The sequence below is a fragment of the Mytilus californianus genome, unplaced genomic scaffold (genome assembly GCF_021869535.1).
Source record: "Mytilus californianus isolate M0D057914Y unplaced genomic scaffold, xbMytCali1.0.p SCAF_7, whole genome shotgun sequence".
Lineage (NCBI taxonomy): Eukaryota > Metazoa > Mollusca > Bivalvia > Mytilida > Mytilidae > Mytilus > Mytilus californianus.
Genome location: NW_026262723.1, coordinates 14327422 through 14353735, shown reverse-complemented (window position 1 = coordinate 14353735; position 26314 = coordinate 14327422). Strand labels below are relative to the sequence as shown.

Genomic DNA, 26314 nt, shown 5'->3' with positions numbered 1-26314 from the left:
ACTAGGTCTGATTTCAGGTCTTTAGGGTATCACTTACTCGGTAGTGTGAGTTTATAATGTTATGTTACTACCACTAGGTTTGACTTCATGTCTTTAGGGTATCACATACTCGGTAATGTGTGTTTATAATGTTATGTTACTACCACTAGTTTAGACTACAGGTCTTTAAGGTATCACATACTCGGTAGTGTGTGTTTATAATGTTATGTTACTATCACTAGGTCTGACTTCAGGTCTTTAGGGTATCACATACTCGGTAGTGTTTGTTTATAATGTTATATTACTACCACTTGTTTTGACTTCAGGTCTTTAGGGTATCACATACTCGGTAGTGTAATTTTATAATTTTATGTAACTACCACTAGTTTTGACTTCAGGTCTTTAGGGTATCACATACTCGGTAGTGTGTGTTTATAATGTTATGTTACTATCACTAGGTTTGAGTTAAGATCTTTAGGGTATCATATACTCGGTAATGTGTGTTTATAATGTTATGTTACTATCACTAGGTCTGACTTCAGGTCTTTAGGGTATCACATACTCGGTAGTGTGTGTTTATAATGTTATATTAGTATCACTTGGTTTGACTTCAGGTCTTTAGGGTATCACACACTCGGTAGTGTGTGTTTATAATGTTATGTTACTATTACTAGGTTTGACTGCAGGTCTTTAGGGTATCACATACTCAATAGTGTGTGTTTATGATGTTATATTACTATCACTAGGTTTGACTTCAGGTCTTTAGGGTATCACATACTCGGTAGTGTGTGTTTATAATGTTATATTACTACCACTAGGTTTGACTTCAGGTCTTTAGGGTATCACATACTCGGTAGTGTGTGTTTATAATGTTATGTTACTATCACTAGGTTTGACCTTAGGTATTTAGGGTATCGCATACTCGGTAGTGTGTGTTTATAATGTTATATTACTATCACTAGGTTTGACTTCAGGTCTTTAGGGTATCACATACTCGGTAATGTGTGTTTATAATGTTATATTACTACCACTAGGTTTGACTTCAGGTCTTTAGAGTATCACATACTCGGTAGTGTGTGTTTATAATGTTATATTAATACCACTAGCTTTGACTGCAAGTCTCTAGGGTATTACATACTCGGTAATGTGTGTTTATAATGTTATATTACTATCACTTTAGGGTATCACATACTCGGTAGTGTGTGTTTATAATGTTATGTTACTACCACTAGTTTTGACTTTAGGTCTTTAGGGTATCACATACTCTGTAGTGTGTGTTTATAATCTTATATTATTACCACTAGGTTTGACTGCAAGTCTCTAGGGTATCACATACTCGGTAATGTGTGTTTATAATGTTCTGTTACTATTACTAGGTCTTACTTCAGGTCTTTAGGGTATCACATACTCGGTAGTGTGTATTTATAATGTTAGGTTACTATCACTAGGTCTGATTTCAGGTCTTTAGGGTATCACATACTCGGTAGTGTGTGTTTATAATGTTATGTTACTACCACTAGGTTTGACTTCAGGTCTTTAGGGTATCACATACTCGGTAATGTGTGTTTATAATGTTATGTTACTACCACTAGTTTAGACTACAGGTCTTTAAGGTATCACATACTCGGTAGTGTGTGTTTATAATGTTATGTTACTATCACTAGGTCTGACTTCAGGTCTTTAGGGTATCACATACTCGGTAGTGTGTGTATATAATGTTATGTTACTATCACTAGGTTCGACTTCAGATCTTCAGGGTATCATATACATAGTAATGTGTGTTTATAATGTTATGTTACTATCATTAGGTCTGACTTCAGGTCTTTAGGGTATCACATACTCGGTAGTATGTGTTTATAATGTTATATTACTATCACTTGGTTTGACTTCAGGTCTTTAGGGTATCACATAATCGGTAGTGTGTGTTTATAATGTTATGTTACTATTACTAGGTTTGACTGCAGGTCTTTAGGGTATCACATACTCAATAGTGTGTGTTTATAATGTTATATTACTATCACTAGGTTTGACTTCAGGTCTTTAGGGTATCACATACTCGGTAGTGTGTGTTTATAATGTTATATTACTACCACTAGGTTTCACTTTAGGTCTTTAGGGTATCATTTACTCGGTAGTATGTGTTTATAATGTTATGTTACTATCACTAGGTTTTGACTTTAGGTCTTTAGGGTATCACATACTCTATAGGGAGTGTTTATAATGTTATATTTCTATCACTAGGTTTAACTGCAAGTCTAAAGGATAACACATACTCGGTAGTGTGTGTTAATAATGTTATGTTACTATTACTAGGTTTGACTACAGGTCTTTATGGTATCACATACTTGGTAGTGTGTGTTTATAATGTTATGTTACTATCACTAGGTTTGACTTCAGGTCTTTAGGGTATTACATACTCGGTAGTGTGTGTTTGTAATGTTATATTACTACCACTAGGTTTGACCTCAGGTCTTTAGAGTATCACATACTCGGTAGTGTGTGTTTATAATATTATGTTACTATCACTAGGTCTGACTTCAGGTCTTTATGGTATCACATTCTCGGTAGTGTTTGTTTATAATGTTATATTGCTATCCCTAGGTTGGACTTGAGGTTTTTAGGGTATCACTTACTCGGTAGTGTGTGTTTATAATGTTATATTACTACCACTAGTTTTGACTTCAGGTCTTTAGGGTATCAAATACTCGTCATTGTGTGTTTATAATGTTATGTTACTATCACTAGGTCTGACTTCAGGTCTTTAGTGTATCACATCCTCGGTAGTATGTGTTTATAATGTTATGTTACTACCACTAGTTTTGACTTCAGGTCTTTAGGGTATCACATACTCGGTAGTGTGTGTTTATAATGTTATATTACTGTCACTAGGTTTGACTTCAGGTCTTTAGAGTATCACATACTCGGTAGTGTGTGTTTATAATGTTATGTTACTATCACTAGGTTTGACTTCAGGTCTTTAGGGTATCACATACTCGGTAATATGTGTTTATAATGTTATGTTACTACCACTAGTTTTGACTCCAGATCTTTAGGGTATCATATACTCGGTAATGTGTGTTTATAATGTTATGTTACTATCATTAGGTCTGACTTCAGGTCTTTAGGGTATCACATACTCGGTAGTGTGTGTTTATAATGTTATATTACTATCACTTGGTTTGACTTCAGGTCTTTAGGGTATCACATACTCGGTAGTGTGTGTTTATAATGTTATATTACTACCACTAGCTTTGACTGCAATTCTCTAGGGTATCACATACTCGGTAATGTGTGTTTATAATGTTATATTACTATCACTTTAGGGTATCACATACTCGGTAGTGTGTGTTTATAATGTTATGTTACTACCTCTAGGTTTGACTTCAGGTCTTTAGGGTATCACATACTCGGTAGTGTGTGTTTATAATGTTATATTATTACCACTAGGTTTGACTGCAAGTCTCTAGGGTATCACATACTCGGTAATGTGTGTTTATAATGTTATGTTACTATCACTAGGTCTGACTTCAGGTCTTAAGGGTGTCACATACTCGGTAGTGTGTGTTTATAATGTTATGTTACTATCACTAGGTCTGATTTCAGGTCTTTAGGGTATCACATACTCGGTAGTGTGTGTTTATAATGTTATGTTACTATCACTAGGTCTGATTTCAGGTCTTTAGGGTATCACATACTCGGTAGTGTGTGTTTATAATGTTATGTTACTTCCACTAGGTTTGACTTCAGGTCTTTAGAGTATCACATACTCGGTAGTGTTTTTATTATGTTATATTACTACCACTAGGTTTGACTGCAAGTCTCTAGGATATCACATACTCGGTAATGTGTGTTTATAATGTTATGTTACTATCGTTAGGTTTGATCTTAAGTATTTAGGGTATCACATACTCGGTAGTGTGTGTTTATAATGTTATATTACTATCACTAGGTTTGACTTAAGGTCTTTAGGGTATCACATACTCGGTAATGTGTGTTATAATGTTATGTTACTATCGCTAGGTTTGACCTTAGGTATTTAGGGTATCACATACTCGGTAATGTGTGTTTATAATGTTATATTAGTATCACTTTAGGGTATCACATACTCGGTAGTGTGTGTTTATAATTATATGTTACTATCACTAGGTCTGACTTCAGGTCTTTAGGGTATCACATGCTCGGTAGTGTTTGTTTATAATGTTATATTACTATCCATAGGTTTGACTTGAGGTTTTTATGGTATCACTTACTCGGTAGAGTGTGTTTATAATGTTATATTACTACCACTAGTTTTGACTTCAGGTCTTTAGGGTATCAAATACTCGTTAGTGTGTGTTTATAATGTTATGTTACTATCACTAGGTCTGACTTCAGGTCTTTAGGGTATCACATCCTCGGTAGTGTGTGTTTATAATGTTATGTTTCTACCACTAGTTTTGACTTCAGGTCTTTAGGGTATCACATACTCGGTAGTGTGTGTTTATAATGTTATATTACTATCACTAGGATTGACTTCAGGTCTTTAGAGTATCACATACTCGGTAGTGTGTGTTAATAATGTTATGTTACTATCACTAGGTTTGACTTCAGGTCTTTAGGGTATCACATACTCGGTAATGTGTGTTTATAATGTTATGTTACTACCACTAGTTTTGACTTCAGGTCTTTAGGGTATCACATACTCGGTAGTGTGTGTTTATAATGTTATGTTACTACCACTAGGTTTGACTTCAGGTCTTTAGGGTATCACATACTCGGTAGTGTGTGTTTATAATGTTATATTACTACCACTAGCTTTGACTGCAAGTCTCTAGGGTATTACATACTCGGTAATGTGTGTTTATAATGTTATATTACTATCACTTTAGGGTATCACATACTCGGTAGTGTGTGTTTATAATGTTATGTTACTAACACTAGTTTTGACTTTAGGTCTTTAGGGTATCAAATACTCTGTAGTGTGTGTTTATAATGTTATATTATTACCACTAGGTTTGACTGCAAGTCTCTAGGGTATCACATACTCGGTAATGTGTGTTTAAAATGTTCTGTTACTATCACTAGGTCTGACTTCAGGTCTTTAGGGTATCACATACTCGGTAGTGTGTGTTTATAATGTTATGTTACTATCACTAGGTCTGATTTCAGGTCTTTAGGGTATCACATACTCGGTAGTGTGAGTTTATAATGTTATGTTACTACCACTAGGTTTGACTTCAGGTCTTTAGGGTATCAAATACTCGGTAATGTGTGTTTATAATGTTATGTTACTACCACTAGTTTAGACTACAGGTCTTTAAGGTATCACATACTCGGTAGTGTGTGTTTATAATGTTATGTTACTATCACTAGGTCTGACTTCAGGTCTTTAGGGTATCACATACTCGGTAGTGTTTGTTTATAATGTTATATTACTGTCACTAGGTTTGACTTCAGGTCTTTAGAGTATTACATACTCGGTAGTGTGTGTTTATAATGTTATGTTACTATCACTAGGTTTGACTTCAGGTCTTTAGGGTATCACATACTCGGTAATGTGTGTTTATAATGTGATGTTACTACCACTAGTTTTGACTCCAGGTCTTTAGGGTATCACATACCTGGTAGTGTGTGTTTATAATGTTATATTACTACCACTAGCTTTGACTGCAATTCTCTAGGGTATCACATACTCGGTAAGTGTGTTTATAATGTTATATTACTATCACTTTAGGGTATCACATAATCGGTAGTGTGTGTTTATAATGTTATGTTACTACCTCTAGTTTTGACTTCAGGTCTTTAGGGTATCACATACTCGGTAGTGTGTGTTTATAATGTTATATTATTACCACTTGGTTTGACTGCAAGTCTCTAGGGTATCACATACTCGGTAATGTGTGTTTATAATGTTATGTTTCTATCACTAGGTCTGACTTCAGGTCTTTAGGGTATCACATACTCGGTAGTGTGTGTTTATAATGTTATGTTACTATCACTAGGTCTGATTTCAGGTCTTTAGGGTATCACATACTCGGTAGTGTGTGTTTATAATGTTATGTTACTATCACTAGGTCTGATTTCAGGTCTTTAGGGTATCACATACTCGGTAGTGTGTGTCTTTAATGTTATGTTACTTCCACTAGGTTTGACTTCAGGTCTTTAGAGTATCACATACTCGATAGTGTTTTTATTATGTTATATTACTACCACTAGGTTTGACTGCAAGTCTCTAGGATATCACATACTCGGTAATGTGTGTTTATAATGTTATGTTACTATCGCTAGGTTTGACCTTAGGTATTTAGGGTATCACATACTCGGTAGTGTGTGTTTATAATGTTATGTTACTACCACTAATTTTGACTTCAGGTCTTTAGGGTATCACATACTCGGTAATGTGTGTTATAATGTTATGTTACTATCGCTAGGTTTGACCTTAGGTATTTAGGGTATCACATACTCGGTAATGTGTGTTTATAATGTTATATTACTATCACTAGGTCTGACTTCAGGTCTTTAGGGTATCACATACTCGGTAGTGTTTGTTTATAATGTTATATTACTATCCATAGGTTTGACTTGAGGTTTTTATGGTATCACTTACTCGGTAGAGTGTGTTTATAATGTTATATTACTACCACTAGTTTTGACTTCAGGTCTTTAGGGTATCAAATACTCGTTAGTGTGTGTTTATAATGTTATGTTACTATCACTAGGTCTGACTTCAGGTCTTTAGGGTATCACATCCTCGGTACTGTGTGTTTATAATGTTATGTTACTACCACTAGTTTTGACTTCAGGTCTTTAGGGTATCACATACTCGGTAGTGTGTGTTTATAATGTTATATTACTACCACTAAGTTTGACTGCAGGTCTTTAGGGTATCACATACTCGGTAGTGTGTGTTTATAATGTTATATTACTATCACTAGGTTTGACCTCAGGTCTTTAGGGTATCACATACTCGGTAGTGTGTGTTCATAATGTTATATTACTACCACTAGTTTTGACTTCAGGTCTTTAGGGTATCACATACTCGGTATTGTGTGTTTATAATGTTATGTTACTATTACTAGGTTTGACTTCAGGTCTTAAGGGTTTCACATACTTGGTAGTGTGTGTTTATAATGTTATGTTACTATCAGTAGGTCTGACTTCAAGTCTTTAGGGTATCACATACTCGGTAGTGTGTGTTTATAATGTTAAAGTACTATCACTAGGTCTGATTTCAGGTCTTGAGTGTATCACATACTCGGTAGTGTGTGTTTATAATGTTATGTTACCATCACTAGGTTTGACTTCAGGTCTTGAGGGTATCACTTACTCGGTAGTGTGTGTTTATAATGTTATATTACTATCACTAGGTTTGACTTCAGGTCTTTAGGATATCACATACTCGGTAGTGTGTGTTTATAATGTTATATTATTATCACTAGGTTTGACTTCAGGTCTTTAGGGTATCACATACTCGGTAGTGTGTGTTTATAATGTTATATTACTATCACTAGGTTTGACTGCAAGTCTTTAGGGTATCACATACTCGGTAGTGTGTGTTTATAATGTTATATTAGTATCACTAGGTTTGACCTCAGGTATTTAGGGTATCACATACTCGGTAGTGTGTGTTTATAATGTTATATTACTATCACTAGGTTTGACTGCAAGTCTTTAGGGTATCACATACTCGGTAATGTGTGTTTATAATGTTATATTACTATCACTAGGTTTGACTGCAAGTCTTTATGGTATCACATACTTGGTAGTGTGTGTTTTTATGCTGACAAGATAGTACTTTAATATCAATACTTGAACAATTTTCAGTTGCCAAAAAAAAAAATAGATTTGGTCAATTGTTTGGTTATCCTGTTGAATGACAGGTGTTTTAGGTGACCATTTTAAGTTGTTTTGGGTAACTGTTATTTATGATTGACAGTTAGAGATCAGTATTTGGCTTCAAGTGACAAATCAGGAGTATATGGTGTATAAAACAATGAAATTAGAAATTTCTGTATTTAGCTTGACTTTTAATTAAATAATTAATCAATTTCCACAACTGCAGTTATTTCTCCAATTTGCCTGTTAATTCAGACATTGTGCTGCATAAATGTATGTCATTAAAAAAAAACATTTAGGAATTTTCCGTTAAAGTGTAATACTTTTCTGTTTCTATAAATAATGAATCTTTTTTGTCTCAAATGAGCCCCATTCTGATGTTTCATTATTGTTTCAAATTATTAAAAATGTTTTTGATATGTTCTTAAAAAGTTTGATATATTTTATCAGCAGGATTATTTTCATTAAGTATATGGTTCTGACAACATAGTACACCATTTATGATTTCAGCCGTTTCAAGATTGACTAATTCATTCTGAGAGCTAGCGGTAACGCCGTAACAAAAGGTAGACTGCAAACATAAGTATATATATAATTACCAAAGCGAACAAGACATAAATTTATACCTTAAATAAAACAGTATCACAACATAAATACAGACATACATATTTTCATATGTGGCTGCCATAAATCAGGCCGTTTGGTTATTACGTTTGATTTGTTTCACATTGTGTCTTGTCTGGCCCTTTAATACTTTACTATACTGATGATGCATGGGTTTTGTTTTTTGTTGAAGGTGGTACAGTGACCTATAGCGTAACAGTACCCAAATTGCACTCATTTAGCAAAAATAGCAACGGAAATCATACAAGTTTTATTAGAGACTAAACAATTTGTATTTTTATGATCTGACATTATGCACGTCTTACAACATGATAGCTAAATATATTTAAATATACACAATTCAGTTACAGTATGTATCAACATCCACCAAAAAGTCAACTTTCAAAAATGAGCAATTAAAATATGTCGCAGGCATCCATTTCTTAAAAAAAAAAATAGTAAGCATGGACTATTGTCAAATTGTTCTAAATATTTGGAGAAATTAATCAAAACATTAGTAATTCGATTTTTACGGATGTGAATTTAAGCATGGATGTAATTTGGGTACTCCTCATTACAGAATCACGGGTCGTTTGGAGGTCGGTTCAAACCCATTTTCTATAATTCATTAGGGATTCAAAATAAGATTAGTGGAACTGTATAGTAAATAATGATGCATCTACAAAATAAACGCAGAATGGAAACTTTTGTCTGTATGATAAATAAACTTAGGTGAACAAACTGTCAAAATAGGTGCTATTTGGATACCCTCACGTTAGTCAACAATGTATGTGCTGGATAGTTGTCTCATTGGCAAGCATACCACTTCTCCTCTCCTTCTTACATATGCATGCGACATTCAATTAAACATTTTACTGAATTTATTCATACACTAACAGACTTTCTTGGCCCTTCTGCATACATTTGGATTATTTAAGAATTGAATGCTTCTTTTTATAATTTTTTGTTGTGTAAAATCGTTGACCGAAGCCATTTAAGCGCTTCATACTAAAGATGTGAACATGATCAACTCTTTAACAACCCTATACAATCATAAAAAGACATTTTGATGCTACAATCGTGAAATTAAGATTTATATCAGGCTTTTCGTTTATTTTTCTCTATGCATTCTTTTCACAGTCACGGCTAGCACGTGCAGTCCTAGCTGTTGTATCTTTTACGGGAATAAAAGATGACATTGGAGTGTCTTGCAATTGTTGTCAACTAATCACAACAGATTATAATGAAACATACAAATATTGTAATTATATTATCCTATTGAATTCGATATACTGGTATTGTAATGAGGTATATGTTTAAATTTGATTCGATTTCCGATAAATACAGCTTGGCTTTTCATTACCAGAAGGAAAGTAAGATAAAAGACCATACATTTTACCAAGCATTACCGGAAGGAAAGTAAGATAAAAGACCATATATTTTACTAGGCATTACCGGAAGGAAAGTACGATAAAAGACCATACATTTTACTAGGAGGTTTAATAGTATACAGGAAAGAGCCTTTCCCAAAGTCGCACCAATTATAAAAATAAGAAGATGTGGTATGATTGCCAATGAGACAACTCTCCACAATAGACCAAATGACATCTTAACAAGAAGTTAACAACTATAGGTCACTGTGCAGCCTTCAGCAAAACCCATACCGCACTGTCCGCTATAAAAGGTCCTGATTTTTTCATTCTGTCAGATGAATAGAAAATAGCCAAATCTCTTTATAAATGACAATATCTCTCATCCCGTGTTTTGCCATCATGGACCTGTCTCAACCGTAAATTAAAAAATGTTAACACATTAATTTACAAAAGTAAGACCCATAAAACTTGAGTAATCTAAGAAGATATCGATCATGAGAGAGCTTCTGTTATGAATTCAAATAACCTCTGGAAGTTTTATTCATATCACATATCACGTAACCATTTTTTTCAAAGAAAAACTTGTTTCTTTAAAGCTCTTTGTGCAAATATCACCGTTAATTTCCACTCCTTTTGATTTTTATCGTAAATTTTCTAAGACATAGTATGCTATATTGAAGACTTGATGGATTATCTGAATGCCTTTCAGTTTCATACAGAGATTACATACATTTGACTCTTTAATTTATTTTTGATCTTTTTATGTCATGCAGAATTATTTTGCTATAGATACTCAAAACTATTTACAAAAACAATATGAATACGAAAAAATAAAAAAAATATGTAGCAATTTGTTTTACTAATTACGTCAACGAACTAGTAGCCAACTCGATCAATAGACCTTTGTTACTTCGTACAAACGTAGTTCAACGGGCTTAGTACTCTAGAAACCAAAAACCTACCTTCGGATTGCTACTTCATGTTGTTTATTACTTTTTCAAGGGCATCAACTTACATATATAACCTTAAGCTTTCATCCGTATTCATCTTATTAATCATATTCATACCAATAGATTTAATTATAAAAAGGTGAAATAGTCGGGTTCAAAGTAAAATGTACGGATAACTGTATTGTAATATGTTATTAAGGGGAAATATGAGAATGGTCTATAATCAAAGAATGACAATTATAATCAAATGGTCATGTAAAATAAGATGAACTTTAAATCATCGATTGATTTGATGTAGTTCTTTTACTTTTTTCTAACATTTATGCGTAGTCGCCGTGAAAGCTTTCATACTGTCGTCACACTCGGCTATAAGTATTTTTTTTTCTCAATTCGTCAACAGTACTTTTAATATCATTCGTAAACGCGGATGTTTTGACATTATGAACCACGGCAGAAAGGGGAAATAACTGGTCACAATCTTTATGTTTATTCTGTAAACACTTCACACAAAAGTGATTATCAGAAGACGGACGAACAAATTCGTATTAGGGAGCTACCATTTGATTTTTATTGGGGGGGGGGGGGGGGGGGTGGGGGGGCTAGGATGAAATTTGAAATAAAAAGGCAGGACAGGAGTTTTGAGTAAAAAAAAAAGGCAGGATGAGCAACTTTGGCAAAAAAAAAAAAGGCAGGATGACAATTTATGTTAAAAAAAGTCAGGATAAACTCATAAAAAGAAATGCAGGACCGAATAGAGTGAAAAATAAAAAGGCAGGACAGAGATTGCAACTAAAAAAATGCAGGACAAAATTTTTCATCCTAGCCCGCCCCCCCCCCCCCCCCCCCCCCCCCCCCCCCCCATAAAAAATCAAATGGTAGCTCCCTTACCACTGTGCACATTACATTTGTTGCTGACAGTCAAGATAAAAGACGCAAAATTTCTGCAATCGTCTACTGATTGTGTTGTAGGATTGATTTATTGGTGATTAACGCCACTTTCAGCACTATTATGCTATTCTGTGGTGGTCAGTTTTTATTTGTTGAGGAAAACCACCGACCTTCGGTAGAAAATCTAACAATCCTAGTTAAGTAAGATTGGAGTCGAGCGCACCTGCCATGTGCGGGACTCGAACTGACAACCTAAGTGTTGACAGGCTAGTGATACAGTACTGTAGTTTGACTACTTAGACCACTCGTCCATCGAGGCCCTTGAGTCTTGGATGATTTTGAGATACTGTACATGTGGTGCTCGCTCCATTCAGGGCACTGCAATTCGTGACATTCGGAACACCAAAATCTAGTACCAAGTGCATGATTCATATATATATCACATGAATGTGACGATGTAGTCATTGTTCATTATAATAAATCACTCAATTACTATTAGTTTACAGAAACCATTTTCATAATGATATGTGTTTATGTCTATTAGTTTAATAGACTCTTCAAGTGTCTAAAACATATGATAATCGTAATTTGCAGTCTCTTAGATTTTAAGAAGATAAAATGTTATTTGTTAAATATTTAGTTTTTGTTTTGTTCTGTTTGTTTTGTTTTGTTTTTTTGTTTTGTTTTGTTTTTTTGTTTTGTTTGTTTTTTTTATTTTTGTTGTTGTTGTTTTTTTTTTTTAGTTTTTTTTTTTGGGGGGGAGGGGGTAATTTTCGATCATTTACAATTGATGCATCTGTTTTGCCATTTCTTTAGTCTATGTTGAGAATTTTATTGAAACAAAAACTAATTGCGAAGTTATTTCATAACAGTAAATTATTATAATGATTGCATTGGAAACTAAAAGCCTCGTACTAAAGAACAAAATACACTATTGACTTTTCAATTAATTTTTTCCATTATTGGAGTCATATGAAACGATTTCTTGTAATTATAATGTTATCGAAATTATTGAACAAATGCATGCTTATATACTAAACTTAGTCATCTGTGCACGTTTTCTTTTAACATTTTTTTATGAATCTATAACGTACGTATTATATACAAATAATATTTCATTCAGTGATTGTTGATCGCAAGCTAATTAACTTGTGTTTTTGTTGCCGAAGTTAACAGCTGGATCGTGACGTTGATAAAAAATCAACACAACATTATGGAACACGTGAAAAATAAGTGAATTGATAGAGCGATGTTATTTTTATTTATATCTATATTTTCCATGCGGTACTATTTGTTTATTAAACTTTTCAATTTAGTGGATTTAATTTGTTCTTTAAAATCAACGTATTACTATTTATACCTTCCGGTGCACGTTTGTTAACATTCTTTCATCACGGCTTTTCACTTGCACTGGCTATAGTTCTAACGAGAAGTCTGTTAGTAAAGTTCATTGCGTACGGAAAAAATATCGACATATTAGAGTACGGGAAGACAATAATTCAGTGCTTTTCTGACGATTTTAAGGAGGTAAAGGATTTTTTACAAGAAAGTCCACGTACACTTGTTTTGTAGTAAAACTTTGCCATTCAATATATATATAACACATTCAACTTTTTTTTTTAAGTATCATATGATTTTAAAGATTGTTATGACATAGTTGTTCGTTTGATGGGTGTTAATATTTAATGAAGAAACAAGATATCATATTTGTTATATTGAAATGGTATATTGTAATTGTGTAAATTTGATGTCATATGTCTGAAAAAATATGAAAATTAAGCACATGCAATTGTCTCTAACAACTATACATTTATGAGTGTCTGGATGGGGCTCCATCATTTCTGTATTCTTTACTTTTTGAGGCCATTTTTCTCTATTCTTTATACTTTTACCAATTATTCTCTATTCTTTATATTTTAGCACCTCTTAATTCTCTATTCTTTATATTTTTTTGTCCATTCTTCTATATTCTTTATAGATTTTGCCTATTATTCTCTATTCTGTAAACCCCAATCCAAACCCTCAAATATACCGTTAATCAAATTGTAAAGGTATGTAGTCAGAGTTTTCTCATAGACAACTGCCTGTGACATAACTACAATGTATAAAATAAAATATAGATTATATACAATGATGCAACACATATCAACTTGATAAAAAAATTATTAAAAGAACAGGGGAAAAATGCAATGATAACTATACAAACATATAAATTTAACCTTAGAGACGCAAATCCTTTCGGCGTGTATAACGGACGGGCGTCGACGGGGTCTATAACAAATCGTTTGACAGATTTTTATATATGTTGTGTATATTCTGCCTCATGTCTTGACTTACATCTAGAAATTGACAATGAGGGTCGGTTTAAAACAAAACTTTACGACAAAAGAGATGATTCCAGCTTCCCAATTGTGAACTTTCCATTTCTGTATAGCAACTTTCCAGCAACGCCTTCATACGGAGTATATATCTCCCAGTTGATAATATATTCCAGGGCTTGTATTTCCTATAATGATTTCCTTGAAAGAGTGTTGCTTCTCACAAGGAAGCTATTAAACCCAGAGTTCCAAGTGGTGAAGTTGAAATCATCTCTTCGTCAATTTTACGGACGCCACCACGAGTTGGTTGACCGTTATGGGATACCTATTTCACAGATGACAACGGATATGTTCCAATTGTCGAAACTACAATCCCGTCGCCTTTTCCTCGGGTTTGAACTCCCTCATGAGCAACACGACAGGTGCTCCACTAGGAGCAGGATATGCTTACCCTTCCGGAACACCTGAAATAACCCCAATTTTTGGTGGGGTTCGTGTTGCTCAGTCTTTGGTTTTCTGTGTTTGAACTTCCATGAGCAACACGACAGGTGCTGCATGTGGAGCTGAATATGCTTACCCTTCCTGAACACCTGAAATAACCCCAATTTTTGTGGGGTTTGTATTTCTCAGTCTTTGGTTTTTATTGTTGTGTTTTGTGTGATGTTGTTTGTTTGTCTTTTTCTTTTTTAGCCATGGCGTTGTCAGTTTGTTTTCGACTTGTGAGTTTGAATGTCCCTTTGGTATCGTTCGCCTCTCTTTTGACACTCTATATTTCAAGTATTTTATTTTGTACCTCTAATTATTCAATTATCGATTCTAAATTACGTATTTCAAATTTTGACTGCACTTGCATGCACCGTGACAAAATTGTATTAAATTAAATGTGGGAACTGATATTTCCCTTGAAAAATGTCAATAAAAGATATTGTTGGAACATTCGAGCTTAAAAAAAAAGCTTCAATGGTAGATTAACTGAACTTGTTATAAAACCAATCGTAACATGTGCATGCAGACGCTACCAAAAAACATATTTTTTAGAACACACGATCGCGTGCCAGTGAACTGAAAACCTTCAAGTTTGGAAATGAATGCGCATGGGTGCCGGTGACACTGATCATGTTTATATGAATTTTTTCATCTTAAAGATGTGAGATTTTCCGTCCGTACTAGTTTAATGTAGCGTGTTTATACCTTTTTGAGTGATTTGAATGTTAACGTTCTCTAAAACCCCGCGAAAAATACGGTATGGGAAGATAAGTTTAGTATAGGTTGTATTAGAATTAATAATTTTCCACTACTAAATATTTTTTATTAAAGCTATTTATCAAAGATACATTAATGGTACCATTGTACAAGATAGTTTGTATCTCAGATATCTAAATTTAAAACTATCATTAGTCTTGCTGTACATCATAAAATATTTTACAAACGTATGTTCGACCATCGGCAATGTCATTTTCGTCTTATCATAGAACAGATCAGCGACAACGCCCACGCTGTTATCGTAGTGTAGCATCATTAAGGTCAAATGTTACGAATTGCGAATTCGAAACTTAATCGACTGAGTCAAAAAATGAAGACGCGACTGCTTAGAATTATTGTGCTTTAAAGTGAGACTTATCAAATTTGCAAGCACGAAATTTAAAGATAAACACTAGTTGCAAGATGTCCATTTTCTTTACTCCTGCGGTCAATTCGATACTTAAATAACATATGCAGATTGACTGAGAAAATCGAATATGAATTGTGCCTCCCCTTTCCCAATTCACACCCTTATCATACAATTTAGCAAAATAAGCTTCAAATTGAACACTGCAAAATTTAGAAATGCAAATGATTTCATTTTGATCCAATTTTGGGATAGTTTGACCCCCACCAACACCAACACCAATACATTTTTTGTACCTCCATAAGACTTAAATTACACTGTCTATAATTTACAATGATCAGACTATTCATTTCCATTAAAGAAACTAATAAAATAAATACACCTGGATAGAATACTCTTATTTGGAAGAGATATTGATTTACTCCCATCTTTATTGTCGTGTAACCAAGGAAACAACACTGTCTGCTGCTATTTATTGAGAAACGTGCATAAATATCTTTAATGTGCTTAAAGGTAAATAAAGGTAAGTTAGTCTACATTTATATATGAGATGACAGTATGTTTGTTTTATATTAAGCGATAATTGTCACAGAAAGAATATGAAATTACAAATGCAATAAACTTTAAGAATAAATGTTTATGTATTATGAAATGTGATTATTGTTTATAGATGCCACGCATGTACAATGTAACATAATGAAAAATATTTTAAAATTTGAATGAATGGGAAGGCAGGATGCATATCAATAACTGCAACTCGTCTGTTATCTTTTATTGTTTGTTTTTCTTCAACTTATGCTGCGTTCACACGTATTCGAATTCGATGCGCATTAACTAATTCGAATTAGTGTAATTCGCATTCGAAACGTTTTACGTTCGAACGTAAATTTTAATACGAATTGCGATGCGCGTCAAATTCGCTTTACTGTCCGAACGACGTTAATTTTTAATTTGCATTATGAATTAATTCATTTAAGAAAACGCATTTCTAATTTCATAATTAGCAAATTCGAATTCGATTCAAATTAAAAAAAGAAGAGTGTGTGAACGCGATTAGCGAATTCGATTCGCATTCGACTCGAATTCAATTCGAATTAAATGTACGTATGAACGAGGCATTACGATTTTTTAATGAAGGTAGGAATCGGTTACCCCACATGACGAATGACGGTAAAGTATTTGTTAAAATAACGTTAACGATGAACATTTTATTCCATTTGACGCTAACGGTAGCTTCAAAATGAGATTTGACGAATGACGATAAAACATTTAGGCTCAATTGACGCTAACGGTAGCGAAAAACGAGCTGTTGACGCTTGACGATAAAGGGCATTCCTACCCTCTTGCACGGGCGACTTGTTATCCTCTGCCTCTTTTTAGTTCTTTAAAAATGATCTTTTGTATTCAAGAACTCGATATTGTTCATTAGATTTAGTCGACTGTATTATGATCAGTTACGTGTATTCATATATAGATACAAGATACACACATGAGCCCGTTAGCCCGATTTGGTCTTTCTAATTTACACTTTGATATTTTAATATGGTTAATGAAACATTATAGCTTTCAATAATGTAGGGGGGGGGGGATTTTTTAGCAATTTAACCTTATTGCATTGGAAAGCATGCATGATAAATGCATGATATCAAATTTCATTTAATGGCATCATAATGTAAATAGGAAATTTTAAAGCATTTAAAGTATGATTTTTATGCTTTATTTGTACTAATCAGTCTCCCTAACACACTGTAAAGATTTAAAGAGACTACATAAATGGACCTCCCTTGGTTCGGTGCATATTCAATAATATCAAACGTATATGCAATTTACATATACTTTCATGTATACCCCAATAAGTTTTTCCCGTCTGATTTTTGTATATTTTTTTAGACACCTCGATCGTATAACTAATTTAGCAATAATGTTAAATTTTACTTTAAAGTTTGAAGAGCGGTTGGCACGATAATAGTTTTTACGGTTACTATGCACTGAATTTTATGATACTATATAAAATTCCAATCTGATTAAAATTCAGATCTGTCACAACTCGCGTGCTGGTATCATAAGTTCATATGAGGATAACGAAATCAAGGAACTATATCTTAATTAGATTGATCAGAGACATATATACACAGAGATTGGCAACTGTAACAGTGGTCAGCGAAATCCAATTAAAAACACGCGTCACACGAGACTTTAACGAGATCGCCATTTTGCATCTGATCATGACAAGTTCACCACCGCTTCGATTTTTATTTTACATCAAGCTTTTCAAAACAGCATAATGTAAGTATATATTTCAATTTCGTAAATTATTTACCTTGTTTTATTCAGTTTGTAGTAATTGTTAGTTAAAATATTGTGACGATTAACGTTTTATTGTGGTCAATAATAAGGGGAAAGCTTGGCCGACTGGACGTTATGAAAATTTTTTACACGGACGTATTTTTGATTAAAACCTTTTCATTCGAAAAGGAATAAAACCATTTATGAGATGAATCACTTTTCCCAAGACATACTGGTTTTGTGTAAATATGTTGAATTTTTCATTAAATCACCCACTTTGATGCAATTTACAATTAAAATTCAGTATTCTCGCTGTCGGCCACGTTCAATTTTTAAAATATAAAGACAGGCCCCTGTCCATGTCTACAGTCAATAAACTTTTCCATCTTTAGAGAATAATTATTCCCAGCACATGAATTACTTTCTTATGACATACTGGATTTGTATATAACAGTTGTTTTTTCCATATTTTCACCAGCTTTGATGCAATTTACAATTAAAAATGACCATTCAAGCTGTCGGCCATTTTCATTCTCTTCAATATAAAGACAGGTCCCTGTCCATGTCTACAGTCAATAAACTTTTCCATCTTTAGAGAATAATTATTCCCAGCACATGAATTACTTTCTTATGACATACTGGATTTGTGTATAACAGTTGTTTTTTCCATATTTTCACCAGCTTTGATGCAATTTACAATTAAAAATGACCATTCAAGCTGTCAGCCATTTTCATTCTCTTCAATATAAAGACAGGCACCTGTCCATGGCTACAGTTTATAAAATTGTCCATCTTTAAAGAACAAATGTACCCATCACCATTGATCACAGGAATTACTTTCCCAAGTCATACCGGTTTTGTGTATCTAAATTGTTTTTTTCATTATTTCCACCACTTTGATGACATTTACAAGTTTATATACATGTATATTTACATTCAGTATCTGACAGCATTTTTTTTTAACAGGATCCTGCATGTTATAAAAGAACAAAGATGTTGATCAAATTTACCTAACAGTGCAGCATACAAGAGATGTAATATCATACATGTGCTGAATGTAGGACTCCCTAGCCTTTCTGATTGAAAAAAAAAGATTCCCTGGCAGACAAGAACAACTATTAGTGATGACTTTTTTCAAATGTTACTGCACAGTCATGTAGTGGACCGATTACATGTACTACTATCAATGTGATACTAAAAAATGGTTTTGTAAGAGAGAAAATGACATGTGCTTATCCTGACTGTGAAAACACCACATTATTGTAGTTCAAATATCATAGTTCATATGCCAAACTTGATGTACATGTGTATGCGATTTTTGTGCAAGTGATGGTGACATCATTGAACTAAGAATAAATACAAGACTCTGCATTCAATCTATTGAATTTGAAACAGAAGTGGCAGTTGTGCAGAGACTATACGGATAAAAATGAAAATAAATATCTTGTGTTCAACTTCATTTGTCTTCTTTACGTTTACAAAGTATACATGTACATAATTTTTACATACATGTATAACAATATGATGATGTAGTATGATTGCCAATGAGACAATGATTTACATGTATGACTATCATTGGAAGGCCACTCTATAATATCTTTGTATATCATGAGAATGGAAATGCTACCTTTGTAGCATAAAGGTAGCATAATGTAAAAAAGGGAAAATGTTCATTTATTCAACAACACTCCTGTGAATATATAACTTGACAGTACTAAAGGCAAAATATTTCGTTTCACAAATTCCTTCCTCTCCTCGGAAAATAACATATTTAATTGTTTACATGAAATGACAAAATGTGTAGAATAAGAAGCAAGAAATGTTTACTCTACTTGTACACTACTAGTCGCTCATATTAGTCATCATCTATGTTTGTTTCAGTCCTTTAGCAATGGTGCTTGTTTATATTTATCTGTTGTGTTGTGTTGTTTCAGTTTTACATGTCCTCATTCTGTGATCACTGTTTCACCTCGCCTATTTTGAAAAATGTTAATGCAAATATTTTCTGCAATAAATTGAAAAGGCACAGCTGCTATGACTATTCAGAAATGTGAGGTATATGTCAATGAGACAACAACCCAACGACAAAAATATTCTTTGCACATCTATGAATGTTTAAGAATTCTTGTGGAGGTCAAAAGCACATAACGTGTACTTATATATTGGTGACCTGGTACATGTATGTACCTATTGATGCATTTCGTCCTAAACATAAATTGTGTGAAGAGACCAAGCAGTTTATATGCTTATAAAAAAACTGATATTGTAATGAATTCCTGTATAACAAATTCCGGGAATGAGACACTATTTTATTTAAACCAGATGAGATATTAGTGGTAAAGGTTTAAACAGAAGCAGGAGATGTCAAGGGGCAATACAAAAAGTACAAGGTCGTGTAACACAGATAAAAAAATGACAAATGAAAAGAAAATAACAGCCCACATAGCACTGCACCGAAACATAAACCCACAAAAGATCAGATAAAACTTGTCTTCAATTTTAAATCTTTCTAATTTCAAACTCGTGTTTCACTACCCGATAGGAAAGAGTAAAGATAAGGATGTTGCAGTACTTCTGTGGTCTATGAAACAGAACATTAAAATTCTACAGTTCAGCAGAGCATTTTACTGCACTTATGATACACGTTGTTTTTAATCAGGGTCTGTGATATTAAGTCTATAAAAAACTACAAATAATGACAGATTCATATATTCAATATTTCATGACAGCAAAAATAGTGATTTCGACAACACTGTACATAATGTACGTTCATTTAGGAAATTCATGCAAAGGTTCCACAAATAATGTAATTGTAGGTCAATCAAAAAGTAATCATTTAAATCCGTTTTCCACGAGACAAAATTCTACTGGCTACATATTTTTTTTATATACAAAAGTTGCTTTCTGATTTCTTTTTTTTTTTGACATGTTAAATGACTATTTTTGTTCCTGATTGAATACTATAGTAGAATGTAGGACAGTAAGTCACAGGACAAAAAGTCACGGACAAAAAGTCACAGACGAAAAGTCACAATTCAGTTTTGAGATTATTTTTCTCTGAACAAGAAAACACTAATTTTAAAAATAATTTTTTGATTTTTTATTGAACTATAATATATGAAGCAACTTTGTAATTAAAAATTTATTCAATAAATATCAATGATGATCAAATAATTGTTATGATAACAAAATGTCAAAGTGGTTTGGCACTTAAATGGCTTCATGGTGCCAAGAAATATATTATTTGCATGATTAAAATTTAATAATTTTTCATTTATCAAGGCTTATGAACAATTTCCTGAACTTAAAAATGAATAAATGTAAAAAAATATATTATTTGAAGATCTTTCTCTTATATAATCAAACAATTGTCAATACATTATTTGTGACTTTTTGTCCTATCCAATTTGTGACTTTATGTCCTGTGACTTTCTGTCCGTTTACCCTATTCATAGTATAGCCCAGTGTTTCTGTTAAAATAAAGTTCTGGTCATGGTTAAAATAATGTCAGAATTTGTTTAGTTGTAAAAACAATTACCAAGTAACAATCCACTTAGAACTTCACCTCCGGCAAAATTCAGGTGATCGGAGGGCAATAAATTTGCGTAATCGCACACCTGTGAATCCACAGTCACAACTCTAAGGAAATAATGACCGGAAAATCGGACACACATAATTTCACTGTGTAATTTAGAAGCAAACTTTAGCAAAGAAATGTTTCTTGTAATATCATGATCATTACCAGATTTTACTTTTTAAATTAAAAGAAATGCCGAAAAAAAGAAAAAAAATATTTTCTCAATCAAATACATTAAAAAAATATTATTATATAATATATTATTTCAAGTAGTTTTTTAGAAAAAGAATTTATTTGATCTGAAATAAGTTTTCCTATTACTTTTCTTGATTAGCTATCGAGGTTATTCATCCCTGACTTGTCTACATGTTGTAGAATAATTATCGACGAGAATCTCATTCCGGGCCGCGTTTTTTAACGGGATTTCACGGAGTTGCCAATCTCTGTGTATATATGTCTCTGGATTGATAAAATTCAGGATCTAAATAAATTAGCCTCATTTGCTGCAAGGTTATTTTCCATAATTGATTTATCTGATAGTAGAATTTTATACAAAGAGAAATCATTCGAGAAACTGCAAAACAACATAGTTCTCTCGTGATTAGCCAACTGAATTAGGATTCGGACGATACGGGCAATGGAGAACTATCTATGTTTACCATGCCCGTTACATTATAATCATATATTTGAATGACTGCATCTAAATCATTTGTTTGTTTAAAAAGTGATTCATTTATTTCTGTTAACCTGTCGCCAATTACTTTCCACCTTAGAAACCGTAATAGTTGGAGCAAATGCAAATGGTTGAACGTTTTTGGGACTTAAGTCGCAACCTTGTTATGTATTAACAGACCGACAAACTGCGACCCCTCCTTGAGGAAAATTTCATAATATAGATACCATAGATACCAGGACTACAATTTTGTATCCAGAGGCGCGTTTCGTCTACAAAAGACGCACCAGTGATTCTAGAATCAAAAAAGTTAAAGAGGCCAAATTAAGAACGAAGTTGAAAAACATTGAGGGCCAAAAATTCCGAAGAATTTTGCCATAAACAGGTAATCTATTCCGTAGCCGTGTAGTCTTTACCCTTATAATCCTCGACATGTGACATTAGCTTGAAAAGACAAGGTCACCTCTTCATAAAAGATTGAATAGGATGTATAATTATATTCATCACTTAATCCGATTTTTTTTTTTAAGATCAGTCACTGTTTTATATATACATATTATAATACAATCTCCTGATAACAATATGTAATTGAGAAGGGGGTTTAGTCTGGATTAGTAAATAACTTTTAAAAAATTACAATTGATTTATAAGTAATGTTTTATAATCTTATTTAAGGCGACTCCTTCAAATACAGTTAATTTCTAAAGACATTTCAACCTGTTTAGCTTATAAGCTTTCTTCACTTTGCTGCAACTAATATATTTTGTTCAAATTTTTAAACAGTAAAAAAACGACGAAAAAATGTCACTCTACTTGGATAAATTATCATAATTTTGACCCAACCCGTATTTGATCTTGCTCCTCCTGAAGGCTTCATGATTGGCAGACATCAGAAGATTCTTTATCTGTCTCTGCCGAAGATTGAACCAACGACTTCTCGTATCAAAACAATATGAGACCACCGATGCGAGATCTTTTTCATCTTCATTTGTCGCGTTAAACGTATAACAATGTTTATTTTTAAGGTTATTTGAACAAATATTTTACCGTTAATGTTAGTAAAAATATAAAAATAAGAGGATATGATTTGATTGCCAATACAAATTTTACTGTACCAAATGCGGATTTCGACAATTAATGTCTCGATCTCAGCGATGCTCAAGGCTAGAATATTTAAAAATTTAAACCTAATATGAACCATGTCAACGATCAAGAGCTGATATAACTACACAGGGCAAAAGGTATAGTCAAATCCAGACAAGGAACCAGAACGTTCAACAAGGGAGCAACATTCCGTATTTTTCAAAATGGTTTCCTAATATATTATTTTCATATTACCGACTTTTGACTCCGGATTGTATAATTTTTTGACAGATTACCTACTATGTGGTAGGACATCCTGGTACTCGGTCAGGTAAGAGGAACCAAAAGAAGTAAATTCCAACATATAATCGGTGCAATTTGGGGGAAAAGTTTACTGTTTTCCCATGATTTTGTCATGTATAAATAACGTTAACTTTCCTCCCAAATTATACCAATTGTAAGCTTGATTTTACTTTTTAAGTTGCTCTTTCTTGACTGAGTACCAGGATGTCCGACTACAGATCATGTAACCTGTAGAAAAAATATAAATTCCGGAGTCAAAAGTCGGTAATATGAAAATAGTTCATTTTTGTAACAGCATATGAGAATCATCATTTTATTCTTTTTTTCTCTCTATTTTGTATTTGAATTTTCATATGGATATTGATGTATTATTAATAGATTATTTATATAAATTAACTTTGATTATCATCTAATTATGGAATATTAATCAATACGTTTAAAAATTTGTGGGATACAACTTCTACATTTACATGAATTTTTCCATAAATACATATTAATATTTAAAACTTTAACGAACTATATTGACAGGTTTAGGATATCTTTGCTATGATCATCATAAGACAGCTTCGAGGCGAGGTCTGAGCTATGTGCTTAGATAGTCATAAGAGGATCATAAGACATGTCTTAAGATATATCTTATGACAGGTCTTAGGATAGCTTTGTTAAACCGGCCCTTGCGGTTCTCTATTACCTGTTAAAAGATTATCGCGTGTAAATAAAAAGTAAAATAAAAAAAAAATACCGAACTCCAAGGAAAATTCAAAACGGAAAGTCCCTTATCAAATGGCAAAATCAAAAGCTCAAACACATCAAACGAATGGAAAACAACTGTACTATTCCTGACTTGGTACAGACATTTTCTAAAACCTGGTTTTATAGCTAGCTAAACATCTCACTTGTATGACAGTCATATAGATTTCCATCATATTGACAACAATGTTTAATTAAAACTTTCTAATATTATTTATATAATTGAATTTATGATGATTCCATTAACAGTGAATATTAAGGTTCAGTTTTAGACTATTCATAATTTAAACGTATAACGCAAATTGAATGCTCTGCTTATATTTCAGAATTCAGAACGTTAATACCATGAAGACAAAATGTCACTAAAGAGTGACAGTAGCGATTTGACAGATATTATTCTGTCTGGAAAACTATCAGAAATACCACCATTGCCAAAAAGAACTTTGAAGATATACTTGTGTTCAAACCGATCAGGTAGGAAATAGTTCAAGCTTGAACTATGTGTTTATGTAAAACAATGAAAATAGTTTAAGCTTGAACTATGTGTTTATGTAAAACAATGAAAATAGTTTAAGCTTGAACTATGTGTTTATGTAAAACAATGAAAATAGTTTAAGCTTGAACTATGTGTTTATGTAAAACAATGAAAATAGTTTAAGCTTGATCTATGTGTTTATGTAAAACAATGAAAATATTTTAAGCTTGAACTATGTGTTTATGTAAAACAATAAAGTCTTATTTCAATTTGATGACTTGAAATTCTACATCGGATATTTGTGTCTCTTTAAAACAACAAAATACACTTAACACGCACACACACTAAACCTTATAGTTTAATGTTATATCCCAGAAAGATTTGATCCTTATGAATCGGAATTTTTTCGTGGGTTTCATTTTGTTGGTTTTGGGCGTTCCCAGGGAATGTAAATAAAAAAAGCACTTCGGACACGTAAATGATTTATAAAGTTTCTTCATTTTTTATTTTTTTTGGGGGGTCACCGACTTTAGAATTAGATCATGTTGCATGTACAAGTCGATCCGCATCGAAAAACAGGCGATTTGATATCTGATGTTTATTGAGTTAGTAATTGTTTTTGTTTTGTTTTTTTTAGCTATTATAGATTAGACCGTTGGTTTTCCTGTTTGAATGGTTTTACACTAGTCATTTTTGGGGCCCTTTATAGCTTGCTTTTCGGTGTGAGCCAAGGCTCCCTGTTGAAGGCCGTACTTTGATCTATAATCTTTTACTTTTACAAATTGTGACTTGGATGGAGAGTTGTCTCATTGGCACTCATACCACATCTTCTTATTTCTATAGATATTTTCAATCCTGTTTATTGATTATATTGCCCTTAATGTATAGATACATTTGTATTTAGCAAGCTTTCCGAATGATGCTAGTTTTCACTAGTCTCTTTGAATATCGAATTTTGACTTTTTTTTAAGGTTCAGGTTGGGTTTGCAGAATAAAGAATGATTGGCGCTAAACAAAATAAAAAATAGTGAAAAATGAGGGGTCGAAATAAAGAGAATAGAGATTAATGGGCAAAATAGTAAATAATAGTGAAAAATTAGGTGTCGAATTAAAGAGAATAGAGAATAATGGTCAAAATAGTAAATAATAGTGAAAAATGGCCTAAAAAACTACAGAAAACAGAAATACTCCCTTTTTTCCCATCCAGATCCTCATATATTTGGGAAATTGTAAAATGAACATCTTCACTACATCTTTTCATGTATAGTGATAACAAACGAAATAACAAGGTGGGACAACGAGAACAAAAAGTATAGCTTGAGGTTAATATTGAGGACGAGAACCAATATACAATCCACGATTATAAATAAAAGCATAGCATGTCGTAATTTCGACATAACATGTCGTTATAACGACATCGCTATGTCGTAATTTCGACATAACATGTCGTTATAACGACATCGCTATGTCGTTATAACGACACCGCTATGTCGTAATAACGACATCGCTATATATATATAAGAATATGTATTATGATTGCCAAGATACGGAAGCCGATAAAAAAAAAATTATGTCGTAATTACGACATAGTTTGTCGTAATAACGACATCGCTATGTCGTAATTACGACATA

At 32.9% G+C, this 26314-nt stretch overlaps 1 protein-coding gene and 1 long non-coding RNA gene across 2 annotated transcripts in view; both read left to right on the top strand.

The window, feature by feature from the left end:
- Positions 1 to 17663: 17663 nt before the first annotated feature.
- Positions 17664 to 19275, top strand: LOC127708455 (uncharacterized). Its single transcript, XR_007985278.1, has 2 exons — positions 17664 to 17821; positions 18788 to 19275. It is a non-coding gene; the product is annotated as an uncharacterized LOC127708455 (long non-coding RNA).
- A 5237-nt stretch (positions 19276 to 24512) lies between these two features.
- LOC127708429 (protein qui-1-like) overlaps positions 24513 to 26314 on the top strand; it is a 40398-nt gene continuing 38596 nt past the window's right edge. Inside the window, exon 1 of the mRNA XM_052213297.1 lies at positions 24513 to 24681. Coding sequence (XP_052069257.1) covers positions 24564 to 24681 — 118 coding nt within the window. The 5' untranslated portion in view covers positions 24513 to 24563. The remainder of the gene's footprint in view (positions 24682 to 26314) is intronic.